At 34.2% G+C, this 18,679-nt stretch overlaps 1 protein-coding gene across 1 annotated transcript in view; it reads right to left on the reverse strand.

The window, feature by feature from the left end:
* Positions 1-241: 241 nt before the first annotated feature.
* Positions 242-18,679, reverse strand: part of LOC121367819 (rab5 GDP/GTP exchange factor-like) — a 27,368-nt gene continuing 8,930 nt past the window's right edge. The window contains exons 3-7 of the mRNA XM_041492203.1: positions 16,844-16,956; positions 15,909-16,163; positions 14,385-14,612; positions 7,975-8,231; positions 242-6,080 (exon numbers count right to left, since the gene is read on the reverse strand). Of these exons, the coding sequence (XP_041348137.1) occupies positions 5,580-6,080; positions 7,975-8,231; positions 14,385-14,612; positions 15,909-16,163; positions 16,844-16,956 (1,354 nt within the window). The 3' untranslated portion in view covers positions 242-5,579. The remainder of the gene's footprint in view (positions 6,081-7,974; positions 8,232-14,384; positions 14,613-15,908; positions 16,164-16,843; positions 16,957-18,679) is intronic.

Genomic DNA, 18,679 nt, shown 5'->3' on the forward strand with positions numbered 1-18,679 from the left:
AGTAGCAAGGGATCTTTTATATGCACCATCCCACAGACAGGATAGCACATACCACAACCTTTGATATACGAGTTGTGATGAATTAATACCAAAAGCTGGAGCAGAAGGAAACTGCTGTCAATCATTTACAATACATTTAATTTAAAATGTACAGAATTATTATGTGCAAATCCTTTCTGGAGTAGCCTTATTTAAAAGTGGAAACTGATTGAAAAAAAAGAAAGAAATGGTAAAACAAACATATATTTTGAGTATTTTATTGAGATCTGTATAAAACAGTTTTATACAAAAGCAACCAACATCTGAATTCAATAACAAAACATCAAAATAAATGCTTACCAGTAGTAAGTTAACACCCACCTACTATCCATGTAAGCCGAGTATGGAAGAAGACACTAAATAACTGTGACATTACTACTGGTATATGCATCACATTTCCCACTTGGATGTGATATTCATTTCATAGATATTAAATTTTATTTAGCTGTATTTATCTTTTTCAAATACAACAGAGTTGAGTATATCATTCTGAAGTATCATAATCCTAGTAAAACTTGGCATTTTATTAACATGATCAGATTGAAAATGCTTTTTAATAATTATTTTTTAAATGTTAAAATGAAAATGAAAAAAGAAATTATAGTGGACAAATTTCTAGTTAAAACTGTAAACCTTTACGAATACAAACAAATACCTTACCACTATTGGAGAATGTAATTCAAAACCAATTTTGTTTTCTTTAAACAATTCAGTTCTAACACAACCATTCCTTTGTTAACTTCATAACTGATAGTGGAACTAAATATTAATTAATTCACATAATGATATAAAAAAATTTTTATAACAAATGTTTAAGCTCGTGTGTGTGCTCGTGTGTATGTGTGTGTGTGTGTGCGTGCATGTGCATGTATGTGTTTGTTTTTTAATAATATTTTTTCACATAATAGGCATCACCAAATGCTTGGAGATTTGCAGCTTGTACCATTTAATGATTGCCTGACTGACTAAATCTTCTCCAAGAATAATTTTGTATTTCAACCTTCGGTGAAATACAAAATACAGTAATGTACAAAAGCAGGGTACACACTAGAATGAATTTAGTTTTAGCCAATATTGAAATATGTAGAGTATTTTCATTCAACATGATTAAAAAATGGCTAATTTAAACAACATTTTATCAGACAACTTCTAAATGTTGTAGTCATTTTGCATAAAAAATAGCAGTTGGCTAATTTGGCAATGGACAGGATGCAGTTGGCTAATTTGGCAATGGACAGGATGATCTCTGCAAAAGATGTATTAAAATACACATAATAAGACAAATGAAACTTTAAGGTATGCTCAGTACTGGAAACTCAACAGTTACTGATAATACACACTGTGATCCTTGGTCTTTAACTGCATCAATGGATTCAGAACACTGTTATTACAATTTGAGAATGCAGCATTCTTAGTCGTATCAGGGTTAAAGCAAATACTATTTTCAAGTTGCATTTTAAAACTATATTTTAATTTATAAATAAAATTAATGACTAATTTATGGGAACTAATTTTACAGTACATGAAGAATTTATCTTTACAACATAGCAAACCATCCACCCAAATTTCTTTGAAAATTAATAGGAAATAGAAAAAAACAGTATTAAGTAATAAACATACCCTAGTAAGTTACAGAGCACACAATACTGAGATAAATATTATAAGAAAGAAATCAAAGTAAACTGAATTTCTCATGATTTAAACAAAACTAATAAAGCGATTAAAAGAATTAGGTTTTTTTGTGGGCAATAATTTTTAGAATTCCATCCCTAATTGTAAACATGATAACAGTTCTTCTTTTTGATAAAAGTTTGTTTTGTTTAACACCACTAGACAACACATTGAACTAGATCTTGCTCTCTTTTTGATAAAACGATAATCATTTTACAGTTTTTGAGAATACCAACTGACAAACAAAGACATAACCCACATATTACTTAAACTGTTTATATGTACGCTACTAAAATGACCTCACTGTGTCTGCTACAATAGCCAGATTTTACAGAATACCCCAAAATATATTAAAAACGGTTACACAAAGGTTAGAGTATCACTATAAAATCACAAACTTACTCTAGTTACTTTAGTAGTGGAAATATAACATGACTTACTGTACGTTATTAAACTATCATATAACTAGCAGCTCAGAAATCTGGAATGTGACCTGGAACAAGAACCAAACAAACATTTATGGCCGAATTTACAAAGCTTGTTTGTGTCTTACACGCGTGTAACTACATGTTGTGTACAAACATTTACAATGCTTAAACATTTGCGTTTAAGAAAAACAGGCTTCGTAAATTCAGCCCATTATCTATGTAATGGTTCACCTCTTCTTCTTTTTTTGATAACCACAAAGGTAATATTGATAAATCCTGTCTATGGATAGTAAATAATTTTTCCACTAAGAATTTCTGTGTTGCCATTTTATTAGTCTAACGCAAAAACTGCAAACAATATATTTTAAAATATTATGCCTCCATAATCAATTGATAGTGAAAAAAAAAAAAAAATTAAAACGAACCCTCAGAAACACTTGGATGCACCATCACCCTAATAATATGTTATTAATAGATTTTGAATTTTGTTTTCAAAATCAACACAACACCAATCCTACTACCAGCTACGACTAAATCATTCTACCTGTGACAAAACATAAAACCTCATTCCCATTTTCAAAAAAGGGCAGCAACTCCAATCAACTACTGCATAACAGTTTGACTGTAAGCATTTCTGGTATATTAGAAACACTGTAAGTATATATGTATATGTAAGTCATTAACATATTTTAAAATAAAATAATTCCACCTCAGTGTCACCAATATTCAAACTACAAACACACATCCTCATACATATAAAATTAAAAAAAAACCCAAACCTACAGTGATGATTGCTTAAATGTATGTAAAAGATGAATTATTACATGGATATTAACGAATCATTGTATGGATGGATATCAACAATTGTATGGAAAACATTTGTCTCAAATCAACAAGAACTTATGGTCAACAAAGTAGACCAAAATGAGATCACATTATGTCATGAAAACAATAAAACTGATTCTATGGAAGTTCTAAATGATGATCAACACATAATCATGTTGTTGTTGTTTTTTAAAAGAACAAAAAAAGAAAGAAAGATTAAACGACTAATACAAGCCGAATTTTATTTTATTTGTACTTCAGTACAATGTTTTTCAACTGTTATGCTGCATGACTATTACAGTGTCACTGATACCCTTGTTAGAATACAGCTTACCCTCATAAAAAAAACAATGAACGTTTTTAATACACATTTTGCCTATATAAAGGACAGTACATACCATGGCCTTTGAGTCATGCAACAATGACTAAGAGGAGAAAAGCATTGCATCCACTGAGGGTGACCGATTCTGAGACCCATCATACCTCAGACGAGCACTCTATCACTGAGCTACATTCATTCCTGATTGAATAGCAAGCTTCAGAAAAGACCAGTCTGTCAAATCTGAGTGAAAACTTCGACGGATGCAATAAAAAAGAGATTTCAATGTGTTACAGCCAAATTATATGGTCCTGTAGGCTGATGGAATTCTGGCAGACTAGTACTGATCTGACGGACTAATGAGATATTTTACATTTCTGCACTCCTGTAATAGTCATTGACTGAGGAGAATAGGTAAAAATTAACACTTGAAAGGAACATACAACGTGTGTATAATTACAACGGTGATATACAATTCTGTATAGCAATCTGTACAATTTAAGAGGTTTAAAAAGTTCTGCTATGGTTTATTTTTCTTCAGTCTCTATGTCTGTTTTTTAATAGCAAATTTTAATTAATGTTTGTCACTAAATAGTTGGATATACATATACCTTGAAATTTTACACCATAAGTTTGAGAAACATTGCTGACTATTATATATACAAGTAAAAACACTGTAGTATAATAAATTAGCAAATTTGAGAATTAACTAGCTTTTAGTTTTCTTACTTTTAATTTGGTTAATACATGCTGAATTTGACCACATATACTTTTTAATTTGTCAAATTGCTAATATTTATTATTCAGCTTAAAATGTGGTGTTTTATTACACCATGCTGTATGAGAAACACAAATTTATTAGTTTTATTATTCTGTATTCTATGAAACATTGATTAATAGAATTACGGGTAAACAATTCATTGATCAATAGGCCACCAGTACATGTAACATTTGTGAAAGAAATCTGTAACATCTGACAAACTGTTATGAAAGAATAAGAAAAAGAAGAAGAAAAAAACAAAGAAAAAACAAAAAGAGTACAGTTCTTACTACTCCAAAGAAATGTTTATATAACATACACATCGTACTCCATGTGATACTATATTTAGGATTACTAGCATATTATGATCATTATTTTTTGTGCTTTGCATGTCTTTGGTACATCCATTTGACTAGCCACTAGACAAATTCACACAGTGATTATCTCGGCAAAGTAGAAACCCACTGCTGCTCAATAAGCTACACCTACTGAATAGCAGGCTTCAAACAAGGAATTAAAATGTAAAATTACACAAAGTCCAGTTTACTAGACAATCGAACCTCCTATTAATATTCATGTAAGCATCTTGCGTAGCTACCAGATGTCTATAAGGCAGCCCTCTACACTGTGACCGATTTGTTCATATATACGACCATTTTTTTCATTTGACGACTAAAACATTTCATACTATCTATATAAAAATATAAATAGGCGCTATCTGGCTCCTAGATGGAAAATGTACATCCCCCCCCCCCCCTGCATGTAAATGCGTTGCAACTGTGCTACTTAGTATTAAGACCATCTGCACATAACAAATCCTTTACTAGGTTCAATGGATATACTTCACTGACAGATCTCACTTCATTTTCTTCAGGCTCAGTCATATCAACTGTAATCACTACGTTAAAAAAGCAATACTAGAGGAAATGAAACACTCCAGCATATTATTAATCAATTGCTGTAGAGCATCAATTGCAGTAATTCTACAAGATAAGGACAGTGTGCAAGAAAAAAAAAGAGACTATTTTTTAATTAAAAGAACAGCATTTGTGTGCATTTAACCAAAGAGAGTAGCACACAAAAACTAAAATTCCAGAATCTGAACCAAAACCCTGCATGCAGTTTGAGTGGAGATTAAGTATTGCTGCATGATTATAAAATGTTTAGATAATGTCCATGTATTTTTTAACAATTGACAAAACACAATATTTTTTTATTTTTGTTTAAAGTAAAAAAAAAAAGAGTTAATATGATAGATTAGAAAACAGCCTCTATTTTCTAACACATTCTTTCCTTTATCCAACATAAGCATGTTTGTCATGTAATTGTTTTTGTTAACAAGTTTAAAAAATGAGATATATTGCCATCATACATTTTATACCTTGACCACATTGATTAAAACAGCATCTAACCAACATTACTTTTGGAACAGTTACACATGTTATGCATACTGCACATAAATGCATATAAGATCATCATCATTATATGACCATACTGTTATAGTGCCCCACATGTTCTAATAACATTCACTTTTGTTCTATGTTGTCATTTCCTCCTCCAGACTAGAGCCCCCTAGTTTACTTTGTTCCTCTTGCCCAGCCTCTGCTGCCCCCGATGACTCTGACATGTCAACACCAACATGACCCGAGACCCTGTCTGATACCTGGGGTTTCAGAGGTGATGGAAGATTGTCTAGCTCATCCGTTTCTTCTGCGGCATCCAAATCCACTTTCATTTTTCTCGGTTTAATAACCAGAGGCGTGCGCACTATCACATTTTTAATCTGTTCTGTAAAACTTTCCTTGAAGTCTTTCATCTCTTGCTGGAGCTGCAGAGCCTCAGCTAGAACCTTTTCCTGCCGCTGCCGCAGTTCTGCGAGATATCGGAGATTTTCTTGGCTGATTCGAAGTCCCTCGCACACATACTCTGTCATACTGGATGGCGGTATGGCCTCACCAGACATGTAGCGGTCAAATTCTTGTTGTGTCAGACTCAGGGAGTCTGCATTGAGATTCTCAATGAAAGCAACAGCACAACACTGAATAGGAAAGAAAAAGGAATATTTTATTCACCACTTCTTAGCACATTTTAAACTATGGCTACTTAGGGAGGATGGCTCTGGCACTCGCCAAATTCATCACTTGTGAACGGGTGAATTTTATTTTAATTTGGCAAAATAACTATATGTAATACCCAGGAATTTATATTTTGTTAGAAAATAACTGGGTTTCTGAAATGTTTAAAGTTTAATAGATAATTTGGTGGAAAATGTTTCTGATCGCCCAGAGTTAAGCCTGTTAAGTGTCCAACATAATTATTTTAACAACTGGTGAAATAATAGAGGAATCCTGCTGCCTCCACATAATACTACTCCTACTAGAAAGCAGCAAGGGATAAGAGAGTACATATTACAGCCTTTGATGTAACAGTCAGTTGGTACTGGCTGGGACAGCAAAAGACCCTCTAGTCCTTTCAGGGCAATCAATTCTACAACCTATTGCGAACTCTACCATTGAACTACATCCTACTTCAAAATGCTGAAAGAATTAGAGAATACTAAACAAGCTATGAGGCAATACTGTTTTATCTTGCATGAGTGAATTGATGTTGTAAAGGCTCGGGAAGGACAACATCAATTCACGAGTGTAAGAGAAATGGACTTGCCGAGTAGCGAGTTCGGTATTCTATTTATTACCCATTATCAATCTTTATCATTTTATGGAAGATTTTCAAATGATACTGTTACTGAAAACAAGTTTGAAAGTTGAGAACAAGAGACAGGGTTGCGTCATAGCTGTGACATACGTATCGCTGCTGTCAAAGTTAGTTGTTGACATGACTGCCACCATGGAAACTACGATGTCAATGCCTATCGTGAAACACTCATTATGATATTAAAACATTTCTAGCAGTAGAAAGAAAGAAAGAAATGTTTTATTTAACGACGCACTCAACACATTTTATTTACGGTTATATGGCGTCAGACATGGTTAAGGACCACAAAGATTTTGAGAGGAAAACCGCTGTCGCCACTACATGGGCTACTCTTTCCGATTAGCAGCAAGGGATCTTTTATTTGCACTTCCCACAGGCAGGATAGCACAAATCATGGCCTTTGTTGAACCAGTTATAGATCACTGGTCAGTGCAAGTGGTTTACACCTACCCATTGAGCCTTGCTCACTCAGGGTTTGGAGTCAGTATCTGGATTAAAAATCCCATTCCTCGACTGGGATCCGAACCCAGTACCTACCAGCCTGTAGACCGATGGCCTAACCACAACGCCACCAAGGCCGGTTTCCAGCAGAAGAAATGTGTTTTTTTTTTCCCTAGGGAAAGATCTTATTTTTTTCCTCACTTCTCTCTGCCCATACAAGTAATAAATGATTATATAGCAAACATTCTACATGAGACAAACTGATTTACAAACCAATGTAAACTTTTATTGAATTATTTTCCCAACCCTGATGGTTTTTATGAAAATTATGTCTGTCATAAAAATAATCAATTCAGGTAGGTGAACAAATCAACAGAAGGCACCAAATTAAATGTTTTAATGCCTGCTGTGATTTCTGTAATTATATTTAATGGAAAAAAACTCAAACTTCCTTCCTTCAACTAGGTAATAAAGTTTGAAAATACAACTGAAGGTGTTTTAATGAAGGGGTGTGTGCTTCTCCTTAAACATTTTTAGGGTTGCGTACACAGAAAAAACATACCTATGTTCTTTAAGTGTTCAAATACATCTATTAGACAGTCAGTTTATTTCATGACATCTAAGTACAATGTTTAATTATCATCTATTTGGTTGTCAAAGATATGGTAACTGTAACACTTCATCTATTAGACAGTCAGTTTAGTTCATGACATCTAAGTACAATGTTTAATTATCATCTATTTGGTTGTCAAAGATACGGTAACTGTAACACTTACCAAGTTTGTGAAATAATAACCTGCTTCACCACTCATGAGTCGACTTGGATTTGCAAACCGTGTGATGTACTGGATGTTGGACTGCAGTAGTGGCGGGTTTGCTTTGAGAACGATGTAGATGAGAGCTGGAAGAAACTCGTCAGCGCTAGCAGGGCCCTCCTTCGACATGTTGAGAACCTCAAAGATATGCTTGCTGCACCGCACGATGCACTCCAACTTGTCCTGGGTGGCCCGCTTAGAGTCAACTTCTATTGCATCTGCAACAATCAAATATATAAAACAATTATTTGTCGGTTTTTTGTGCATTTATCAATGCATAACAGTGACAAATTGTATAAATATGTGTAGCGTAGAAAAGCAATTTGTGACTGTTATACATCAATAAGATCACATAAAAAATGGCAAACAATTTTTATAATTACAAACATCTTCTAATTAGTTAACAATACACAAAAATTAGTTTCTGACGTCCTTTCCATGATCTGTTTTACATAATGACATCCTTTTTGACGTTATGTTACCAGGTTCTGAGGTTTATCGAGGGATAATATTCATTTTTTAAGTAACTTTTTCCAATCAGAATAAAGTGAATCATATAATGGTGGGAAAAAAAAGAAAGAAGTGTTTTATTTAACGACGCACTCAACACATTTTATTTACGGTTATATGGCGTCAGACATATGGTTAAGGACCACACAGATTTTGAGAAGAAACCCGCTGTCGCCACTACATGGGCTACTCTTCCGATTGGCAGCAAGGGATCTTTTATTTTCGCTTCCCACAGGCAGGATAGCACAAACCATGGCCTTTGTTGAACCAGTTATGGATCACTGGTCGGTGCAAGTGGTTTACACCTACCCATTGAGCCTTGCGGAGCACTCACTCAGGGTTTGGAGTCGGTATCTGGATTAAAAATCCCATGCCTCGACTGGGATCCGAACCCAGTACCTACCAGCCTGTAGACCGATGGACTGCCACGATGCCACCGAGGCCGGTATAATGGTGGGAAGTTTGTAATTATAAATGTTTGTAAATGTAACTGTGAATATTGAACTTCAAGACCATGTTCTTCAGCTAAGTAGCTACAGGTATACAAATCATCATGTGGGCTTCAACTAAGAACTAGGGTTGTTACAGAATTAACTATTTTTAAATTTTTATTAACTAATAAATAATGCTTTAATTGATATCAGGCCAAACAAAAAAATAGGTGTGTTTCCGATTGCATCCCTAAAAAAATTAGGGTAGGTAGGTAGGGTTTTTAATTTAAAAAAAAAAAAAAAAAATTTAAATTGAATATTACCATAATATTAATAATAATAATAATAATAATAATTATTATTATTATTATTATTATTTATCATCATTATCGTTGTCGTTATTGTAGTAGTAGTAGTAGTAGTAGTAGTAGTAGTAGTAGTAGTAGTATTGGTATGCATTGTTTGTGTATTTCCTTTAAATTAATTTGACATTTGTATCAATTTCGTTGTTCTTAATTTAAATACTTTATGCAAACATTTGAGATGCATTAATAATAAGACCTGTTGATTTAAGTGAAGACGAGAATTAAGCTGAATTGATACGATTATATTTAATCGAAATAACCTGTACCAAGGCTATGTTCGTACATTCGGTTACTTCCGTGACCGACCAAGCTGTTCGGTGGTAGCTAATCAGGGGAAGGAACTCTATTACAAAAGCTTTTCCATAATTTCTCGATGTTTTTCGGAAGGGAATTACATGTGCAAAATGTATCGTATAATAGTACGTAAACAATGTGTAAGGAAGGAAATACTCTTGTTTGATGATGTTGTCCTCTTTTATTTTTACTTCTTTTTTTTTTTTTTTTTTTTTTTTTATAATTCTTTTTTTTTTCATTTTGTTTTTCAGTTTAAGAGAAAAAAATTAGGGTCGGGGGGGGGAGAGGTAAAACTAGGGACGGTCGGTCGACCGGAAACACACCTATTTTTTTGTTTGGCCTCATCAATTTTAATATTTAATAGAGAACTCAGTACAATCTTCTTATAACAACTTGAATATTATAACCAGAAGCACAATATTTTGTGGAATACTGAACTCTGTCTGGGTTGAAGCCATGGCTGCAATACAAACCCAGCATTTAACAGCTTTAGAGCTGATGGGCTGAACCACTACACAACCAAGTCCAATATAATCTTAACTGTAATAGCTTGATCCAGCATCTTTCTCATTTCAGCAACGTGTTCATTAATAATAGTGTCCATCATCGGTCTACGAATCTACCATCTATATGACTTAGAGCTAATGGGCCTCACCATTATACAACAAAGACCAATATAATCTTACCTGCAATAGCTTGATCCAGCATCTCTCTGATCTCTGCATCATGTTCGTTAGTAATAGTGTACATCATCTGTCTACGAACCTACCATCTACATGACTTAGAGCTAATGGGCCTCACCATTATACAACAAAGACCAATATAATCTTACCTGCAGTAATAGCTTGATCCGGCATCTTTCTGATTTCTGCATCATGTTTGTTAATAATAGTGTCCATCATCTGTCTATGAACCTACCATCTATATGACTTAGAGCTAATGGGCCTCACCATTATACAACAAAGACCAATATAATCTTACCTGCAGTAATAGCTTGATCCGGCATCTTTCTGATTTCTGCATCATGTTTGTTAATAATAGTGTCCATCATCTGTCTACGAACCTACCATCTATATGACTTAGAGCTAATGGGTTTAACCATTATACAACAAAGATCAATATAATCTTACCTGCAATAGCTTGATCCGGCATCTTTCTGATTTCTGCATCATGTTCGTTAGTAACAGTGTCCATCATCTGTCTATGAACCTACCATCTATATGACTTAGAGCTAATGGGCCTCACCATTATACAACAAAGACCAATATAATCTTACCTGCAGTAATAGCTTGATCCGGCATCTTTCTGATTTCTGCATCATGTTTGTTAATAATAGTGTCCATCATCTGTCTACGAACCTACCATCTATATGACTTAGAGCTAATGGGTTTAACCATTATACAACAAAGACCAATATAATCTTACCTGCAGTAATAGCTTGATCCGGCATCTTTCTGATTTCTGCATCATGTTTGTTAATAATAGTGTCCATCATCTGTCTACGAACCTACCATCTATATGACTTAGAGCTAATGGGCCTCACCATTATACAACAAAGATCAATATAATCTTACCTGCAATAGCTTGATCCGGCATCTTTCTGATTTCTGCATCATGTTTGTTAATAATAGTGTCCATCATCTGTCTACGAACCTACCATCTATATGACTTAGAGCTAATGGGTTTAACCATTATACAACAAAGACCAATATAATCTTACCTGCAGTAATAGCTTGATCCGGCATCTTTCTGATTTCTGCATCATGTTTGTTAATAATAGTGTCCATCATCTGTCTACGAACCTACCATCTATATGACTTAGAGCTAATGGGCCTCACCATTATACAACAAAGATCAATATAATCTTACCTGCAATAGCTTGATCCGGCATCTTTCTGATTTCTGCATCATGTTTGTTAATAATAGTGTCCATCATCTGTCTATGAACCTACCATCTATATGACTTAGAGCTAATGGGCCTCACCATTATACAACAAAGACCAATATAATCTTACCTGCAGTAATAGCTTGATCCGGCATCTTTCTGATTTCTGCATCATGTTTGTTAATAATAGTGTCCATCATCTGTCTACGAACCTACCATCTATATGACTTAGAGCTAATGGGTTTAACCATTATACAACAAAGACCAATATAATCTTACCTGCAGTAATAGCTTGATCCGGCATCTTTCTGATTTCTGCATCATGTTTGTTAATAATAGTGTCCATCATCTGTCTACGAACCTACCATCTATATGACTTAGAGCTAATGGGCCTCACCATTATACAACAAAGATCAATATAATCTTACCTGCAATAGCTTGATCCGGCATCTTTCTGATTTCTGCATCATGTTTGTTAATAATAGTGTCCATCATCTGTCTACGAACCTACCATCTATATGACTTAGAGCTAATGGGTTTAACCATTATACAACAAAGACCAATATAATCTTACCTGCAGTAATAGCTTGATCCGGCATCTTTCTGATTTCTGCATCATGTTTGTTAATAATAGTGTCCATCATCTGTCTACGAACCTACCATCTATATGACTTAGAGCTAATGGGCCTCACCATTATACAACAAAGATCAATATAATCTTACCTGCAATAGCTTGATCCGGCATCTTTCTGATTTCTGCATCATGTTTGTTAATAATAGTGTCCATCATCTGTCTACGAACCTACCATCTATATGACTTAGAGCTAATGGGCCTCACCATTATACAACAAAGATCAATATAATCTTACCTGCAATAGCTTGATCCGGCATCTTTCTGATTTCTGCATCATGTTTGTTAATAATAGTGTCCATCATCTGTCTACGAACCTACCATCTATATGACTTAGAGCTAATGGGTTTAACCATTATACAACAAAGACCAATATAATCTTACCTGCAGTAATAGCTTGATCCGGCATCTTTCTGATTTCTGCATCATGTTTGTTAATAATAGTGTCCATCATCTGTCTACGAACCTACCATCTATATGACTTAGAGCTAATGGGCCTCACCATTATACAACAAAGATCAATATAATCTTACCTGCAATAGCTTGATCCGGCATCTTTCTGATTTCTGCATCATGTTTGTTAATAATAGTGTCCATCATCTGTCTATGAACCTACCATCTATATGACTTAGAGCTAATGGGCCTCACCATTATACAACAAAGACCAATATAATCTTACCTGCAGTAATAGCTTGATCCGGCATCTTTCTGATTTCTGCATCATGTTTGTTAATAATAGTGTCCATCATCTGTCTACGAACCTACCATCTATATGACTTAGAGCTAATGGGTTTAACCATTATACAACAAAGATCAATATAATCTTACCTGCAATAGCTTGATCCGGCATCTTTCTGATTTCTGCATCATGTTCGTTAGTAACAGTGTCCATCATCTGTCTATGAACCTACCATCTACATGACTTAGAGCTAATGGGTTTAACCATTATACAACAAAGACCAATATAATCTTACCTGCAGTAATAGCTTGATCCGGCATCTTTCTGATTTCTGCATCATGTTTGTTAATAATACCGTATTTGACCGGAAATAAGCCCAGGGGGCCAAGACAACTCATTGTGAGCTTAGCATGGGGTGGGCTTATTCCCAGACAAGGGGCCAATTTTGTTGAAATTTTTTTTAATAATAATAATTAAAATAAATAACAATACTTATATGAACTTAGAAGAAAACAAAAAACGTTCAGTAGCACATCTATTAATTAGTGTTCCATTTGTTATTAATAAATAACAATTGTTTATTAATTAAATTGTGTTTTTTGTACTAGTATCTAATTATCAGAAACACACCTTCTATGTTACAATTACTTACCAGTGCTGTTTATTTACATCCAAAATTTAATGCTGAGAAGACTTAAAACAACAGCAATTAACAACAACTCAATAGCGTATACACACGTTTCTGACACAGGCAGCTAGCTTACACTACAAAGAATTGTCAATCTAAGGTTATTGTTCTTAGCCAATCAGAATAAGGTATTTGCTTAATTAGCATTAACTGCGGACCCAGTGTGGTGGTAAAAATAGACATTGGTTTTTAGTTCATACTTGGACTTGGATACTTCAGAGAAATACTGCAGGCATGAAATTGAAAACAATGTTACACACTGTTCTTGTTAGACTGCTAAATCTCACTGGTGGTAAAATATTGTATTACATTTGTGTTTAATTATCTGCAGGAGGTATGACCTTTTAAATGAACTTTGAGCAAACTTGCAATTTCGTGTTATTTATAAGGTGACGAAGTTGGGGGTGGGCTTATTTACGAATGAGGGCCTAATTTCTTAAATGCTATCAAAACGGAGGGGGGCTTATTCAAAGACATGGGCTTATTTCCGGTCAAATACGGTAGTGTCCATCATCTGTCTACGAACCTACCATCTATATGACTTAGAGCTAATGGGTTTAAGCATTATACAACAAAGACCAATATAATCTTACCTGCAATAGCTTGATCCAGCATCTTTCTGATTTCTGCATCATGTTCGTTAGTAACAGTGTCCATCATCTGTCTATGAACCTACCATCTACATGACTTAGAGCTAATGGGCTTCACCATTATACAACAAAGACCAATATAATCTTACCTGTAATAATAGCTTGATCCAGCATCTCTTTGATCTCTGCATCATGTTCGCTAATAATGGTGTCCATGATCTGCATATGAAACTAGCACCTACAAGACTTACAGTTGATGGGCTTCACCATTATAGAACAAAGACTAATGTTATCTAACCTGTAATAGCTTGATCCAGCATCTTTCTGATCTCTGCATCGTGTTCATTAATAATAGTGTCCATCATCTGGGCAGATATCCAGTGCAGACTGCGGATTCGGTTCTGGATGGCCAGATCTTTGTCCTCATCGTTTGTACTGGGTGAGCAGAAGACGGAACGGTACAGACGAGTCATGATGTAGCGCTCGGTAAAATCCAATATCTTTTCAATAACCTCTGGGACTAGCCCTAAAACAAAAGCATGTATTAAAAATATTTGAAGAAATCTTCAGTGTTTGCCACCATTTTAATCACAAATACAACCAAACAACCGTACTTTTGTAAATTTCCTTATTGATGAACAAGGTTGTGAGTTTTGATTAAAAAATATATTTGGTAAACTTCCTCAAAACAAAATAAATGGGTTTTTTTTATATTTATAACCATAAATGCTAGTATTATTTATTTGTTACTGCTATCATATATAATGAAATGTTAAATTATGTTACTGATATTTACGTTAGTATATCCAAAAACACTGAAAAGGTGGGCGTGGGTGTATATTATACCTTGTATCAGCCAAACATTTAAGTTTAAAATTATATTTTTCATGTCAAGTCAAGCTGGAACTACTGACAAAAAACCCCACTTAAATTCCTTGCTGATATGAGATATAAATTAAAACTGCTCTACTCAAAGTTCCCTTCATTTATTAAGCATCATTAGTAGCTAAACACTTAACACAGAATACTTAAAACTTAAAGCCACTAACCCAAGTTTTCACAATGTTAAAGACTCAAGACACTATTAGAGACTCGAGTTTAGACTTTAAAAGTTGTATAAGCACGGGACATGGTATCTTTATCATTAGTCTTGAAATACCATCATCATGGTTAAATGCTAAACTAAAAAACATGTCTCAAAAGAATAAAAGATTATGATACTCACTACAAAGATTGTACTAGTTTAAGATCAACATTCAAAGAGTTAGTAAAGCACTAGCATCAGGCAATAGAGGTTGTAAGATATATATGCCTGTGTAGACATGCAGGTTTTTTTTTGTGTGTGTCAACCCATACCCTATAAATGGTACACAGAGTATACTACATGAGTGGCCATTAGATATCATTTATCTTTGCGACTGTGTCATTATCTAGGAGCAGCCAGTCATAGGTCTTTAAACTGTTATCACACATATTTCTAAATTATGATATTAGTATGCGTTATTATAACGAATGGTGTTCTCACCTATGAGTGTAAAAGGCTATTATGTGTACTATCCAATTTACAGTAATGTGCAGAAGAGCTATGTAACGCACAGTGGGTTTCCTCTCACATTCTCTATACTAGACCAAGTGTCCAAATAAGCAAATATTACACAATCAAAAGTCAGTCACAGGTAACAAACAAGACAATGATATATTGACTCACACATCATCACAAACATGGCAAAAGACCAAATAGTCTCAGTTTAAAAGGTGCTGAAATATGGTTAAACAAATATTACTTTCAATGAACCGGGTTAGAAAGGTATCAAGTCCAAACCTTTGTACAGTGAGTGTGAATGAAGTCTGTCTGTCAGTGTCTGGTAGAAATCCTGCACCATCTCGGAGAGTTCGTCAATGGGAATGTCGCCGGCTTGCTGGATACGCTCAATGAAACTGCGAACTTGCTTGGAGATCTCCAGCGCTGCAGGTTTTTTCAATGTCTTTAGGAACTCGGCAAACTCACCACCAACCTTCTGACTCTCTATGCTAGATCTTCGGGTTTCCTTCTGTACAGGTGCTTGTTGTTCCGTGTCTGAAGTGATTGTTAAATAAACTAGTAATATAATATCTTATAGGTAACAATTGCTTATATATTTTAGAATAGAACAGTGTTGTAATTCTTTACTTCTATAAAAGGTGTAATTAAAAAAAAAAAATCCAGCTTCAGTTAGCATTAATGGTAAGTTTTATACAAATTAAATAAATAACTGTTTGACTAAAAAAAATGCTGCTCAGATTAGTGACTTTACTATTCTCTCTAGATTTGCTACCTAAAATAATTCCAGTGCTAGCCTTGAAAGTGCATACTGTGGATATTAGATAAAACACACGACATAAAATTATCCAACAAGCTATCTGTATAAATATTAGTAAGCTACTGATTATGCCTGGAATACCTCTAATTTGATCAATTTTCAATGACATCACAAACACATACCTTTGGTTGGAGTCTATCTGAAGATTGTTCTCAATGACATTAACACATCACAAACACATACCTTTGGTTGGAGTCTTTCTGAAGATTCTTCTCAATGACACGTCGCAAACACATACCTTTGGCTGGAGTCTTTCTGAAGATTGTTCTCAATGACACATCACAAACCTTTGGTTGGAGTCTTTCTTTAGATTATTCTCAAAGACACATCACATACACATACCTTTGGTTGGAGTCTTTCTGAAGATTGTTCTCAATGACACATCACAAACACATACCTTTGGTTGGAGTCTTTCTGAAGATCGATTTCATTGTGTGGCTCCTCTTGTTCACCTGTTGGGTTTTCTTCTCGGCAAACTTGGAGAACGAAGCAGGAGGTGTGTCTGCAAGCCTTTTGAAAACAAAAAATACATTCCTCCTTGGTTAAAATGAATAAAACCTCGAAAAAGTAGTACTGAATAACATATACTGGTCATTCATCTTTTCTTTCATTAGGAATGTGATGCAGGTTGCTAAGGATGCAGCAAGTTCATGTTATTTAGACCAACATATAACCTATGTGGCAGCACCAAATTTCCTCTTTCTCTCTCTCTTTACTAAGTATCAAAATAACAATAGATGTCAAAATAGCCATAGTTTAATATTTAGACCAACATATAACCTATGTGGCAGCACCAAATTTCCTCTTTCTCTCTCTCTTTACTAAGTATCAAAATAACAATAGATGTCAAAATAGCCATAGTTTAATATTTAGACCAACATATAACCTATGTGGCAGCACCAAATTTCCTCTTTCTCTCTCTCTTTACTAAGTATCAAAATAACAATAGATGTCAAAATAGCCATAGTTTAATATTTAGACCAACATATAACCTATGTGGCAGCACCAAATTTCCTCTTTCTCTCTCTCTTTACTAAGTATCAAAATAACAATAGATGTCAAAATAGCCATAGTTTAATATTTAGACCAACATATAACCTATGTGGCAGCACCAAATTTCCTCTTTCTCTCTCTCTTTACTAAGTATCAAAATAACAATAGATGTCAAAATAGCCATAGTTTAATATTTAGACCAACATATAACCTATGTGGCAGCACCAAATTTCCTCTTTCTCTCTCTCTTTACTAAGTATCAAAATAACAATAGATGTCAAAATAGCCATAGTTTAATATTTAGACCAACATATAACCTATGTGGCAGCACCAAATTTCCTCTCTCTCTCTCTCTTTACTAAGTATCAAAATAACAATAGATGTCAAAATAGCCATAGTTTAATATTTAGACCAACATATAACCTATGTGGCAGCACCAAATTTCCTCTTTCTCTCTCTCTTTACTAAGTATCAAAATAACAATAGATGTCAAAATAGCCATAGTTTAATATTTAGACCAACATATAACCTATGTGGCAGCACCAAATTTCCTCTTTCTCTCTCTCTTTACTAAGTATCAAAATAACAATAGATGTCAAAATAGCCATAGTTTAATATTTAGACCAACATATAACCTATGTGGCAGCACCAAATTTCCTCTTTCTCTCTCTCTTTACTAAGTATCAAAATAACAATAGATGTCAAAATAGCCATAGTTTAATATTTAGACCAACATATAACCTATGTGGCAGCACCAAATTTCCTCTTTCTCTCTCTCTTTACTAAGTATCAAAATAACAATAGATGTCAAAATAGCCATAGTTTAATATTTAGACCAACATATAACCTATGTGGCAGCACCAAATTTCCTCTTTCTCTCTCTCTTTACTAAGTATCAAAATAACAATAGATGTCAAAATAGCCATAGTTTAATATTTAGACCAACATATAACCTATGTGGCAGCACCAAATTTCCTCTTTCTCTCTCTCTTTACTAAGTATCAAAATAACAATAGATGTCAAAATAGCCATAGTTTAATATTTAGACCAACATATAACCTATGTGGCAGCACCAAATTTCCTCTTTCTCTCTCTCTTTACTAAGTATCAAAATAACAATAGATGTCAAAATAGCCATAGTTTAATATTTAGACCAACATATAACCTATGTGGCAGCACCAAATTTCCTCTTTCTCTCTCTCTCTACTAAGTATCAAAATAACAATAGATGTCAAAATAG

The sequence above is a fragment of the Gigantopelta aegis genome, chromosome 3, assembly GCF_016097555.1.
Source record: "Gigantopelta aegis isolate Gae_Host chromosome 3, Gae_host_genome, whole genome shotgun sequence".
Classification (NCBI taxonomy): Eukaryota; Metazoa; Mollusca; class Gastropoda; order Neomphalida; family Peltospiridae; genus Gigantopelta; species Gigantopelta aegis.